Source organism: Phalaenopsis equestris, unplaced genomic scaffold (genome assembly GCF_001263595.1).
Source record: "Phalaenopsis equestris unplaced genomic scaffold, ASM126359v1 Scaffold000425, whole genome shotgun sequence".
NCBI lineage: Eukaryota > Viridiplantae > Streptophyta > Magnoliopsida > Asparagales > Orchidaceae > Phalaenopsis > Phalaenopsis equestris.
In genome coordinates, this window is record NW_018164866.1 from 503,923 (window position 1) to 519,347 (window position 15,425).

Here is a 15,425-nt window from a genome sequence, read left to right on the forward strand (position 1 = left end):
ATACATGTATATATACATCTATATATGTACATGTATACATGTATATATACATCTATATACATACATGTATACATGTATATATACATGTATATACATACATGTATACATGTATATATACATGTATATACATACATGTATACATGTATATATACATGTATATACATACATGTATACATGTATATATACATGTAGATACATACATGTATACATGTATATACATGTAGATACATGTATACATGTATGTATATGTATATACATGTATATACATGTAGATCATGTAGATACATGTATACATGTATGTATATGTATATACATGTAGATACATGTATACATGTATGTATATGTATATACATGTATACATGTATACATGTATGTATATATACATGTATACATGTCTGTATCTTTTTTATTTTAATATATTTGCCCTCGAGTTATATATATATATATATATACTATTTTTGATAGGTCATCAACAATTTTTGGCACAAATTTTGAGGCATTTTGGCACGAATCTTAAGGCATTTTTTGAGCAAGAAATGTTCGAATTCAAGTTAAAAATCATCATGAACTTTGATATCAGCAAGCTTGTAGTCAAACTGACCAACTCAGCGTGGTAAACCAGTGATACCAAAATTGATCCAATTCGAGACAAATCAGGTCTATATCAAGTCATTAAAGGTGCGCTTGGGGCGGTTGTGCGGTGGCAGTGTGCTGCCACACCGCAGTTTTTTCTTGGCAAAACTGCTTTTTGACTGCGTTCTCAAAAAATTGTTGCTGAAAACTATGTTTTTCTACCAAACCTGACTATCTTAAGTGGTTGCTACAAAACTACGATCAGAGTTTTTCAAAAAAAAGTTGTACAAAGCTACGATCACACTCTATTTGAAGCCATTGAATGAATGAGCCGCGTAGTAGCTACGTCCGATTGTGGCATATACGCCGCTTTGTAACTTTTTGCTGGCGTAGTTACCCTATTATGGCGTAGATATGCTGCTCTCATATTGCTTGGTTGCTTCTTTGCGGCTATGGGCGCTCTTCTAGACTTCATATCTCTATAATTACCACTTGGAGACTGATTGCACCCAACGCCTCTTTTCTAAATCTTTATCTCCATCTGTGTCATCTTCATTGTCTAGTACCATAGTGTGGCTCACCTCTGGTCTCAACCTTCCTGGATTTCAACTTGGGCCAAGCGTAGCTCCAACTTCTCTATAATCACCACCTTAGTCAACATATTGCAAAATTTTGAGCTATGTGTATCTTCTCCAAGAATACTGCCCATTTTCTTGGAGTGAATAAAGAAAGTGATACCTTAATTAAATATGCTTCATCCTGACATGATAAACAACATTCTTAACAAGAACAACACTCGTACTGTCACTATAAAGCTTTCTAATCCCTTGTTTCTTTCCCAATTTGGCCATAAAGCCTTGTAGCCAAATCATCTCCTTGCTAGGCTTAATGATTGCAATGTATTTAGCTTCCATAGTTAAAAGTGCAATAATCTTTTCAGCTTGGAAACCCAACTCATTGGTGTGTTCCTCAAAATGAAGATATACTCTGTTGTACTTCTACTATCCAAATCGACTATCAGATCTGAGTTTACAAATTCATGCAGACTGATCTCTGCATTTTCAAATTAAAGTGCTCCATTGACTGTTTCCCTCAAATACTCGAGAATCCACTTCATTGCCTTCCAATAATGCTTTACAGGATCACTCATGTACTTGCTGAACACTTTTAGTGCATATGCAATATCTGATCTCGTATATATCTTAACATACATTAGGCTTCAAACTGCTGAAGCATACGTACTTCTCCCTATCTATGTTTGCTCTGCTTCAAAATTATGCGATAAATTCTTAGCTTAAATTGACTATCTATGCAAATTGGTTTTGTCCCACCCATTTTGAACTTCTGTAGGATCTTGACAACATGCTCTGCTTGAGACAATTTCAGTGTACCTGCACTGTTGTCGCTACTGATTCTTATTTCGAGGATCTTTTTGGTTGGACTCAAATTTTTCATCTCGAATTCTCTTGATAATTATTTCTTCAAGTCTTTGATTTTCTCCATATCCCTATGCATGTCATCCACATACAAAAGAAGCAAGATAAGACAATTATCAAAGTTTATTATGAAGCAACAGTCTGCCTGACACTTCATGTACTATTGTCTGACATGAACTTGTCAAACCTCCTTTATCACTTTCTCTGGGCCAACATCAAGCCATAGAGACTCTTCTTCAACTTGCAGACCAAATCTTCTTTCCTTGGAACCTTGTAATCTTGCCGTTGCACCATGTACAATTCCTCTTCATATCTTCATGTTAAAAGACTGTCTTTATATCCATCTACTTCATATGTAGATCTTCCTCTTGACTAAGTTCAACATAATTTTGACAATTGTCATATTCACCACAGGAGAAAAAATCTCAGTGTAGTTCACCCATTTTTTTGTTGAACCTCTTCACAATAAGACTTGCCTTGTAGCGTGTGCTACCATCTCACTCCTTTTTCAGTCTGTAGACTCACTTGTTGGGTAGTGCTCTTTTGCCATCTGGTAATATACCAAATCTCATATTTAATTTGACCTCAAGGACTACATCTTGTCATCCATGACAAACTCTCTCTTTTGATTATTTAACTTGAGTGGCCTCCTCAACACTCTAGTTCACTACTATCTGTTGGCAATAAGTAGTACAAAGAAGTAAAATACCTGTGTACTGGTCGTATCACTTTGTTGGATTTCCTTACTTCTGTAGTAGGTGATTGAGGAACTTTCTCTGCTTCATCTAATTGAGCAATCCTTCTTTCTCCATCCTACTTATCACCAATCTCTTCTATCTCAATATATTTGAACTCTTCAGAAGTAACTGACATAAAATCTCGAGTTTCACTCCTATCATTGTGCATCTCCATTTCATTGAAAGTAACATTTTTGCTCCTGATAAACTTCTGATTATGACTGTTCTGAGTCATACCCAATGAAAGTGCATTTAACAGATTTCGAGTCAAGCTTACTTCTAGATCCTGCAGTAATATGAAGATATATAGAGCACCCAAATACTTTCAGATAAGATAAATTTACCTCTTTGTCACTACAAGCTTCTTCAGATAAGTCTTTCTTCAAAGATACTAATGAACCACAATTAATTAGATACACATCAATGTTCACTGCTTCTGCCATAACTCATTTGACAATCCTGCATGTAACCACATACTTTTAACACGTTTTGTGATAACTATGTTCATGCGCTCAGCTATTCTATTATGCTGTGGAGTTCTTGGAACAATGAACTCATATCTGATCCCCTCTGAAGCACTGCAATTACCGAATATGTAATCACGATACTCGGCCCTGTTAACTGATCTGAGACACTTCAACTTCAAGTCCGTCTGATTTTTTGCCACAACCTTCCATTTCTTAAACATTTCAAACTTATCAGATTTATGCTTAAAGAAGTCCACCCATATTTTCTTAGTGTGATCATCAATAAATGTTAAATATTGGGAACCTCTAATTAATTGAATTGGAGGACCCTATACGTCAGTATGCACTAACTCTTGTTTTTTTGACTTCACTATTGACTCACCTTTGGGGAAAAAAATTTTCTTCAGTTTGTCAAACACATTCACAGATTTCAAACCCTGAAGCTTGTCCTTTGAAAGTAAGGATGCATACTTTTCTCCCTCAATGGCCAAGCCTACGGTGCCAAGAATCTGCATAAAACTTGACTCCAGCCACATCAGTGGATTCTGACATTCATTGGTCAGGTAAAGAGTGTCTTCAATGTTGCCCCAAGCTATCACAATTGCCCCTCTGGTCATCTTTCATGAAGTATCTGTAAAAGTAGTCAGGTACACTGACTTTGTCAGCTGACTCACTGAGATCAGATTTCTCTTCAGACTTAGAACGTATTTTACTTCACTAAGCTGCTAGAATGTTCTGTTAGAAACTTGATATCATCACCCTCTTTCCTACGATACTGCAGACTTTGTTATCTCCTAAATAAACATTTCCTAGATCACTCTGAGTGTAATAATTAAACACTTATTTGTTGGATCATGTATGAAAATACGCGCCTAAATTTACTGTCCAAGATTCAGTACTGAGGAGGGATAAGACGAGGGAGCCACCTTGGATTTTGCTTATGGAGACATTTGTAGAGAGACTTCTTTCTTGACTTCCACCACTGAGCTTTTCAGTCATTTTTAAAATGACTTTTCTTCTCACAATTTCAGCAAGATTCACCTTTCGTTGCCTTTTATGTGAACTTAATTCACCATTTACCCCAAGATGTCATTGAATTTTAACTTCATATTACCAGGAGAGTTAGTCATCGCCATGAACAATCCATCATAGCCATTCGACAATGAAGATTTAATTAACAGTGCCCTAACCTCATTATCAAATTTGATACCCACAGAACATAATTGACTTGTCATAATATTGAAATTGTTCAAATATTCAACCATTGAACTGTATTCCACTATCCTCATATGGAATAGCCTCTTCATCAAAATTCCCTTGTTTGAAACAGAAGGTTTTTCATATATCTTTGTTAGTACCGCCATGAGATCCTCCGTGGTTTTCTCATTCACTATATTGAACGCAACATATGAGAAAAGTGAAAAGTGGATGAAACCTAGGATCGTTCAATTAAACGCTTCTTATTCTTTCAGAGTCATCATTTCAGGCTTCTAGGTGATTCCTTGTAGTGGGAAATATAATTTCTTTTAATATAACAAATCTTCTACTTGCATTTTCTAGAACATGAAGTTCGATCTATTGAACTTTATCACTTGTATCTTGTCTCGAATCAAAATTTTTTAGAAAAGAATGCCCCTCACTTATACCACTTGTTTGGATGGGAATATCGAGGGCTTCGATCAATTACAATCAAAACCACATCTTAGAAAATATGATCACACCAATTTGAGAAATCTAGAACAAAATATCGAACATAAATGCACAACAAAGTAATTACAGAAAAATACACCAAGATTTAACGTGGAAAAAACTCGAGAATGGGAAAAATCACAAAGCCACATGACAAACTTTCACTTTGAAAAGTGAAATGTATAGAGATTTTCACAACTCAGACCTTTTTTCTACAAAACTGTAACTTATAAGAATTCCGCTTAAAATTTTCTCTTGATTGCACAAGAGAAGTCGCACGCCCCGAAATATGGCTCTCGAACTTCACTGCTTTTATAGAAAGCCCTTCAAGATTTTAACGTGTGCATATACAGTAGTCGTTGTTTCGAATCGAGTGATTTAATTCTTGTTCTAGAGAAATCATCTCACGGCGTAACCACATCGACAACTAACATAAATATAACACTTTCAGTTTAAAGCCATATAACAAATGAGCCGCAGTAGTTACGCTACCTGATATTTTTTTTGTAGGCGTAGCTGTGCCGGTATGACGTAAGTATGTCGCTTTCTTGCTGCTTGACTGCTTTCTTACCTCTGTGGGTAATCGTCCAGGCTCTACTTCTCAACACGAATATGTAATAACGAATAATGTCGCATCGAAGATTCAGTGACAACTCCTTGCAACAATTGCTTACAACCGTTGTGTTTAAAATACGACTTTCTTCAAAATCTTAAAGTTATCTTCTTACATCGTATATCAATAAGTGATGTCTCTATTGCACGATGTAGCACTAAATACAACCTCGGTGGCCAACTGATGCTATCGCAGCTCTCCACTACGACCTACTTGACCAACTACAGTCTATGTGGCTTACTGCTCTTGCTGCTTCCAACTATGTCCTTGGTGGCTAATTGATGCTATTGCAGCTCTCCACTATAACTTAAGTGACTAACTACGACTTATGTGGCTCACTGCTCATGCAACTTCTAATTAAGACCTCGGTGGCCAACAAAGACTATTATAGTTCTCCACTTCGGCCTATGTGACTAACTACGATTTATGTGCCTCCTTGCTCATCCAACATCAATTACGGCCTCAGTGGCCAACTGGTGGCATTGCAGCCTCTCACTACGGACTATATGCCTCACTGCTCTTGCAGGTTTGAACCCTCCATTATGGCCTATGTGACCAACTATGACCTATGTGGCTCACTGCTTATGCAGCTTCCAACTAGATCTCAGTGGCCAACTAATGTTATTGCAACTCCCTACAATGCCCCATGTGATCAGCTATGGCCTATGAGGCTTACTGCTAATGCAACTTCCAATTACGGCCTTAGTGACCAACTAATGCTATTGCAACTCCCCACTACGGCTTATGTCGCTCATTGCTCATGTAGCTTCCAACTAAGGCCTCGGTGGCCAACTGATGCTATTGCAACTCTTTTCTACGACCTACGTGACCAACTTCTACCTATGTGGCTCATTACTCATGAGCTTCTAACTATGACCTTGGTGGCCAATTGATGCTATTGCAACTCCTCAATACTGCCTACGTGATCAACTATGACATATGTGGCTCACTGCTCATGTAGCTTCTAACTACAGCCTCAATGACCAACTGATGCTATTACAGCTCCCTTCTATGACGTACGTGACTAACTACGGCCTATGTGGCTCAATACTCATGCAACTACCTACTACGGTCTTGATAGTCAACTGATGCTATTTCAGCTCCCCACTACGACTTACGTGACCAACTATGACCTATGTGGCTCACTGCTCATGCAAATTTTGCATCTCTCCACTGCGGCATATGTCACCAACTACGACCTATGTGGCCCACTACTCATGCAGCTTCCAACTACGGCCTTAACAACCAATTGATGCTACTACAACTTTCAACTTCGCCCTCTGTGGCCAACTGATCCTTTTACAATCACATTCTACAACATTTATGACAGACTATTGTCTTCGTAGTAACTAACTACGGTCATTGCGCCCTGTTTGCGGCTATTATCGTCGAACTGTTGTTTTAAATCAACTTTGTAATTTCATCTTTCTTAATTTAGAAGAAGAGTGAACCTATGTAGTTACAATCACATTGTGGATTATTTTGACTGAGTCAGACCCGTAGTTTTTTCTCTTGCCAGAGTTTTCCGTGTAAAAAATATTGGTGGCTCCTCCGATATTATCTATTTGTTTGTTGGATTTTCATACAACACTTAGACGTTAATTTCTCCCTCTACAGTCAAAGATCTTCCAGCGCAACAACCATGCATGCTGCTTATGTTTCCTCCCATATGAAATTCTAACCTTTCATTTTATTTTGCTTTTATGATTTTCAATCTTCACTCTAACATTTCAGAAATAAATCTGAACCTTACATCACATCAATTTATAATCCCGCTAACACAGAAAAAATGTTTCAAATATCTGTAAAAACTTTTCCAAAGAAAGTTGCACCTTAAAAAAATTTTCAATTTATCAAGAAAAGTGTTTCCTATGAAAGATGCAGTTTAATTTATATGCATATTATTCTAACATAGAAAAAACATTTTAATTATCTGTAAAAACGTTTCCAAATAAAGATGCACCTTAAAAAACGTTTCTATTATCTAGAAAATGTTTCCAATGAAAGATGCAGCTTAACTTGTATACATATTATTTATAATATCTAACAATAAAACGATTTCAGTATCTAGATAAAAACTTCCAAAGAGAGATGAACCTTAATTATCCAAAAATCTTTTATACTATATTCAAATTTTTAATTACAACAAACCTCAAATATATTGAAGTAACTAAATTTTATAATTTTCTAACTAGGTTAATTATATGTACATATTATTTATAATATGATGATCGAGTTTATATAGATTACACATTCAAAATTTATCAAACCACGATTTTATACGACGTGCCAGGAGTTATACACTTAGCGCATGTGCAATTGGTTGACGTTTTTGAATTTTGGGAAGGGTAAAAGTTTTTCCAGGTTGCGCAGTCTTAAAAGAGCAGTCTTTCATTCTAAAGAGTCATTTATTGTTGAAATAGGCTCTTGGTTAGGGCTCTCAGAAAAGCTCATCGTTTGCAATCAATTAGTGTTTGGCTCGCTAATTAGCTTGTGTTCGATTTGCTTGTTGAACAAACGAGTCGAACACGAACAAATTTTTTGAGCTCGATCATAAACGAACCGAACATGAACAAATTTATGTTCTATCGTATTCGGCTCATTTTAACTCAAATTAATTAAATATTAAATAAATAATATATAAACTTTAAAATAGCGGTATCTTTGATATGATATCATAGATTTGGTTTGTATAAACATAAAAAACAAGATTTAGGCGTTAGATATGTAAATACATAAGAATTGGGTGATATATATGCAAATGACCCTATAAAATTTTAATATATAAATACATAAGAATTGAATGATATCTGATATGTATCTAAATGCCCAAGAATTTTTCGCATTTATGTGTTAGATATGTAAATACATAAAAAATTAGGTGATATGCATTTAAATGCCCCTGGACCTGTGCCGTGCCCCGCTTCACCTTGAAATTTAGGTCATTAGGTGTTAGATATGTAAATACATATATATTGAGTGATATGTATGTAAATATCTCTTGGATTTTTTCCTATACATCTCTGCCGACCCGCCCCACCTATATCAAGCTCAACTCAAGTGGGCCGTTTGGGGCAGCTGCAGCTGTTTGAAGAAGCTGCTAAAGAAGAAACTGTTGTTCAAAAAATAACGGTTGCTATTACAAATTTTTATTTTTAAAAAAGTCAAACCATAACTTTCTAGTAGCCATCGTAGGTAGGAAAACACAGGTTTCAGCTGTAGCTTTTCTAGAATACAAACAAAATGCAATTTTGCTTAACAGAACTGCGGTACGGCACCACACTGCCACCGCACCCCTGCCCCAAACGCTCCCTTAGTCCCACATTAGGAAGAGCCAAAGCATAGCCTTAGTATAAATGGAAAGGCAAAATGAATTAATTCGAGCGTTTCAACCTACGTCCGCGTGTGCGTGTGTAATGATGTGTTGATATGGAATTTTCAGTTTATTCAAATCCATTTAAAATAAAAAATTTAATTTTAAATTGGTAAAATCATTTTGATTAATTAGTTTAAAAAATTACTATTCAACATTACTAATTATTAAGTTTGGGCTCGGGTTCGTTTAGCCTGAAAGTACTTGATTAATACAACAACAAAGCCTTAATCCCACTACGTGGGGTCGGCTACATGAATCCTTTTTCTCTATTGCGTCCTGAAAGTGCTTGATTAATGAAGAAAATTAAATGAACCGAGCTCAAACAATGCCCAACTAACTCTAATGAATCCAAACTTGAAAATTAAATGAACTGAGCTCAAATAGGTTGTTTGGCTTGACTCGTTTTGTTTGTAGCCTTAATTCCAATGAGCTAATTCTGAGTCGAACACAAATAAAATGAGCTAGTATTGAACTGAACACAAACATACTGTTCAAGAGCCAATTTCAAATAAAAGCCAATCTCGAGCAGAAATAATTTCAAGTGAGCTGAACATGAGCGACCCGAGCTCACTCAAGCTCGACTCATTTTCAACCCTACTCTTGTTCTTCTTCCTTAACCACTCCACTGATGCTAGTTGCTTATATATTCTCTTTATTTCTTCTCATAATAAAGATAGCCACAACATAGTGCATTTTATTGCTTCCCATCGTTGCCACCGGGTAGGGCTGTAATTGTGCCAAGTCGAGTCGAGTATATCACAGTTCAAATTTGGTTTGGTATAATTAGAAGTTGGTTTATGTTCGACTTGAGCTTGTGTCGAACTTTCATATATTGTTCAAGCTAGCTTGTTTAAATTTTTTAATGTTTGAACTTGATTTGTACTTAATTTGTTTAGGTCAAGTTAATAAATATTTAAACGAGCTAGTAACGAGTATTTAGATTTTCATATAAAATATTCAATAAATAATTTTACAAATCCAATTGTACATACTAATTTATCGATTATAAACCCTGTAAAAATGAAAGGCAACTCATGAACCATGATCATAGGTGATGTAATATCTCTTATTTTAGCATGATCATACTTCCAATTTTACACCTAACTTCCACATTTAAATGTAGGCGTTGGTTTTCCCATATTTATATGCACTTGTCGTTTTCCTATCTTTTTTAGACAATTGTGTAGATGTACTTTATATTGAGTTTTTGCACCATCCTTATTTTTAATCATATATAATTTACAACAATTGCACTACATTTTCTTAACAGTAAGTTTAATCGGGTAGGATTTATGAGCAGCGTGAAAAAGAGAGATATATGAGAGACTAGAGTTTTATAAATCATTGCACCCCGCAATCTCGCCGTTGTCTTTGATGCTTGCTACCCTAGCAACCGGGAGACATATAATGTCAAACTTATCATTTTTGCTTTGTTTAATGATCACCTGGAGGTAAAAGTGTTGTTTTTATTATTTATGTAGATGACCTTGTTCTCCTAAGAGCTTGCTGGGGAAATGTGGAGACTCAAGAGATTCCTAGCCAAAGAACTCTAGATTAAAGACTTGGGAAATCTTAAATATTTTTTAGGTTTGGAGATTGCTGGATCACAAAAGGATCAGATATCACAAATGTTATAAATCCCCTAATAGGAATAAGAATATTTAGATGTAAACTGACCCATACTCCCATGGAATCAACTGCTAAACTTGCCACTGAAGATGATAGTGTTCCAATGGAGGAAAAATCAGCATCAATCTAGGTTGTTTGAAAGAACATGGAGGAATAAGAATATTGAGATGTAAACTTACGTTTAATCAATCTATATTGTTTGAAAGTATTGTGGAGGAACATAAATGAAGATTGAGATGATTATAGGAAACCGGAAATTATCTCTTTGTTATTTGAAAGTATTGTGGAGGAACATAAATGAAGATCGAGATGATTATAGGACACCATAAATTACCTCTTTGTTGTGAATTTTTAACTAGACAGCTTATTTGTGAATTTTGATCAAGGAATATGACCTGTGATTCATTAGTGATGTTACAGGGGTGGAAATAGCAGGCGCGTTGAAGAATGTTCTTGCTATAGCAGCTGGTATCGTAGCGGGTATGAATCTTGGAAATAATTGTATGGCTGCCCTTGTTGCACAAGGTTGTTCAGAGATAAGATGGCTGGCGACTAAGGTATCAACTGCTTCATCTTCTATAATTCATTAAAAAAAAAAAAAAAAATAAAAAAAAAAAAAAAAAAAAAACTATCTTTGTTCTATCTTGATATGTACTGGTATTTTTCAAGAAGGCTGTTTGTTATGCTTCATTAGTTTTTCGTTGTTTTCTGCTAAAATGTAAGCGATAGCAAAATGCTTTAGCCATCTTTTTGCATGATTTTATTACAGTTACTGTGTTTTTTAGCTGTGCATTTAAAGAACCATACTATTAAAGTTAACATATGCAAAATTCTTTATAAATTTCTCTTTGACGACTCAGTATTAATTTTATGCTTTCTTTCATTTTTTTGTTTTTTATGCCTTCTGGACTAATATTTCCCGTGTTACCTTTTGCTAATGCACGCATACCTTTCTGAATATTCATTAACTTTCCTCTGCCGATCAAAATTTTGTATTATATGGAGATGGGAGCGAAGCCTACAACCATAACTGGTCTTTCTGGATCTGGTGACATTATGCTTACATGCTTCATAAATCTTTCACGGAATAGAACTGTTGGACTTCGCCTTGGGTCAGGGGAGAAACTTGAGGACATTTTAAGTTCAATGAGTCAGGTGGAGCCATATCTATTTGATAATTTAGTAAGTGTTTCATTTGTAAGGCTGATTCTTACAAGTGTTTCATTCAATTACATTGAGCAGGTGGCTGAAGGTGTATCAACTGCTGGTGCTGTTATTGCACTTGCTCAGAAGTATAACGTAAAACTGCCCGTCCTTACCGCTGTTGCTCAGATAATTGATAACGAATTAACTCCAAAAAAAGCTGTTATGGAGTTGATGAGCTTACCTCAGGTTTCTTTCTATTCTTTTATTATTGTTCCTTGTCCCATCTAATGAGTAAAATGTTAAAATACTCCCTCAAATTTTTTACATGGGTCATTTTAGTCCTAGAGTCCATAAAAGTGGCAAATTAGTCCCCAAACTCATTAAATTGGGGCCAAAATATTGCTTTGTAGGGATTATTTCAGCCCATATTAAAAGAGTGGTACTAAAATGATACTTTTATAGACTTCCGGACTAAAATGACCCCCTACAAAGAGTTAGAGAACTATTTTGACAATTTTCTCCCCATTTAATGAATCATAACCTCCTTTAGTTGGTGTATCCCTTGAAATCAGCTCCGGCCAGTATAAAGCGTAGATTTAAAAAAATGCTAAGATGTTTGAAACTCTAGTTTTTACAGAATTTGGTTGGAACCAGTACACAGCATATTCGTGCTTTGCCAATGCTAGTTTTTACATAAGGACAGGTTCTTAGGCCAATAGCTTAGGCATTCTAGCTGAGAAGCACTAAGGTATAATGGGTGGCTTAAATTGTTACCAGCACGTTATGGTGGCTATTCGAATTTATCAGTTCTTTACTAAGCTTTCTAGAGGCAGAAATGTTAGCTCTAGGCAAGAGGGTCCTTGAAGCTAATTATTTTTTATTTGTGTCATAGTTTGCTTTGTTTCTAGCCTTTTTTAAAGCATTTTCTTAGACCATTCAACTGTCCTTTAAGTCATGTGGAAACCATATATGACTTCAGACTAATTTCAGTGTGAAGATTAGATCTTTATATTATTCTAGCAAATGCAGACGCTATTGAGATGGCTAATGTTGATATCATTCTAGTAAATGTTCGACTATTTATTTTTGCGAATATGGAAACTGAACCACTGCTCAAATTTACATTTTATCATGTTTGGCAGCAAATTAAATTTGACACTCGAAATTAATTGCTAAATTAATTGTTTTTAATTCCTTCTATGATTTGCTGTAGAAGAGAAAAAGAAATAATTAATTAGTTTCATTAATTATTTGATTAATTTCTTAATGGGCCTAATGACATGATGAAATTAATAAATAGACATGCTAGCTCCTCTTGTTATCCCTCTTCTGCATTGATAGCTTTCCAGGTTCTTATTTGTTGTGAAAAACGACCACAACAAAACGAAAAATGGAATGAGAAAAATTGCACGCAGAAAAAACATAAGAGTGACACACAGATTTACATGGTTCGGCAAATTTGCCTACGTCCACAGAGCTGCAGAGGATTTTATTTCTTCGAGGAATTACACTGTCAAGCACCTCGACGTTTACAAGAAAATCTTTATTTTCTTCTCTCCCTTCTCTCTTCCTCTTCTTCTTCCTCTCTTTCTCACTTAGAGGACTTATGGCTATTTATAGAAACTAGGAGAGCAGTAGGTGTGTGTGGTAGGTGAGCGGTATGAAGTATTCTAGAAGATGGAGGCCTAATGAACAACCTAGAAGAATCTAGAATATGTATGTACATAAGAATAGTGTAGAACTATCTGGAAGCTAGAATATTATATTTTAATGTTCCCCTTGGAGAATAGTCCCACATTGGCAATATGTAAGGCCAAAGCCATGGAGGGAGCTATAAATAAGTGTCCCTTCTCTCATTCTAAGGCATCCAAGGTTTCAAGCTTTCAAGCTTTGTAATCTCTCTTTATTAGTGAAGTTTTATCTTCTTAACTCTTCTTTCTATTCTACTTTCAAGAGAGTGCTTTTGAGGTGTTAGTTGAGAAGGTTAGGCTGATTTAGTGCTAAGAAAGAGCGCTAAAGCCGCACGGATAACTCGAGGAAAGTTAGTCCGTGACAGTTGGTATCAGAGCTTTGGTTTGAGGGAATGATGAAGAGGGTCAAGGAGCACGTGATGGAGTCAGAAGCCACTAATGTGGAGTCATCTCAAGGGCGAGGTCGCCAGGATCAAAGGGACCCAGTTGCACCCAAGCCGCATGAGAGGTCTAAGGAGATCATGCATAACTTTGATTCGCGCCTTGCTCGGATCGAGGAGGCAATGAATGGCATGGAGGGCCAAGTAGAGGAACTTGACCAAAGGGCTTATGAACTCGAGGAGTAGGACGTCACCATCTATTCAACAATCAGAGGTATGATGCTCCAACTTGAGGAGACCTTAATGGGCCAAGTGGCTATGTTGCGGGAGGATTTTATGGGGAAGCTCCAAGGGGTGCGAAGTGCCTATAAGGAAGAGATGAGTGACATGCTTGCTAGCACCCACCAACCATCAAACCTTCGAATCTAAGAGGATTGAGGTGCCAAAACCTAAGAGTTTTGGAGGAACTCGTGATGCAAAAGAAGTGGATAACTTCTTATGGGGTTTGGAGCAATACTTCAGAGCAATGGGGATCACAGATGAAGAGGCAAGAATTCAATTTTCTACTCTTTATCTTTCAGATATTGCTATGCTATGGTGGAGAAGAAGGCGAGGAGATGTTGAAAAAGGTATGTGTACTATCTCCACTTTTGATGACTTTAAGAAAGAGTTAAAGAGACAGTTCCACCCTGAAAATGCGGAGGATGAGGCTAGAGCCCAATTGCGAAGGCTCAAGCAAGTAGGATCGATTCGAGAATATATCAAGGAGTTCACTAGTTTGGTCCTTGAAATCCCTGATATGTCAGACAAGGATGCTCTATTCAACTTCATGGATGAACTCCAACAATGGGCAAAGACAGAACTTAGGAGGCGTGGTGCACAAGACCTCGCTTCCGCCATAGCCATTGTCGAAAGCTTGGTGGACTACACAAAAGAGTCTACAAAGCCAAAAGATAAGAAGAACAACTATGTCCGAAGTGGAGGAGACCGGGAGCAACACAAGGAAGAGAATCGTCATGAATCGACCTCATTCAAAGCAAGAGACAAGGGAAAGTTCAACAACAACAACAGGACTAAACCATACAACAGTTGCTTCCTTTGTGGAGGACCACATTGGGTAAGGGATTGCCCGCAGAAGAAAGCTCTGAACTCTCTCCTTGCAAGCCATCAAGAAGTAGAGGAAAATGACATGGACGCTCAAGTAGGGACCATGCAACTACTCAATGCCGTACGCTCTTCTCCAAAAACTCCGGCAAAAGGACTTCTCTTTGTAGAAGTAACTATAGGGAAGACATCCACTAATGCGATGATAGAGGAGCTTCTCACACACAACTTTATGTCTATTGAAGAAGCAAGGAGGATGGGTGGAGGATGGGTCTGCAGGAGGTGGAGGCTCGAGGCTCCATCAAGGCAGTTAACTCTGCAGCTAGGTTAATCCGTGGAGTGGCTAAAGGAGTGAAGACCTGTGTAGGAGATTGGTCAGGTACGCTAAACTTCTCCATCATTCCCATGGATGATTAAAGTAATCCTTGGTATAGATTTCTTGGACCAAGTAAAGGCCTTCCCGATACCGTTTGCCAATAACATGTGTATTATGGGAGGCGACCAAGCTTGCCTTGTACCGATAACAAGGGCTAGGCAGCAGGAGACCAGGATGTTGTCAGCCATTCAATTCAAGAAGGGCATTC

The 15,425-nt window shown here is 36.8% G+C and overlaps 1 protein-coding gene across 4 annotated transcripts in view; it reads left to right on the forward strand.

The window, feature by feature from the left end:
- The window catches only part of LOC110027345 (glycerol-3-phosphate dehydrogenase [NAD(+)], chloroplastic), a 47,141-nt gene that overhangs the window by 10,821 nt on the left and 20,895 nt on the right, over positions 1-15,425 (forward strand). For 3 of the 4 annotated variants that reach the window (XM_020728727.1, XM_020728726.1, XM_020728724.1), the window contains exons 6-8: positions 10,930-11,077; positions 11,526-11,675; positions 11,763-11,912. In XM_020728727.1, the coding sequence (XP_020584386.1) occupies positions 10,930-11,077; positions 11,526-11,675; positions 11,763-11,912 (448 nt within the window). Of the gene's footprint in view, positions 1-10,929; positions 11,078-11,525; positions 11,676-11,762; positions 12,685-15,425 lie in introns of those variants that run through there. The other variant, XM_020728723.1, reaches the window with a different exon arrangement.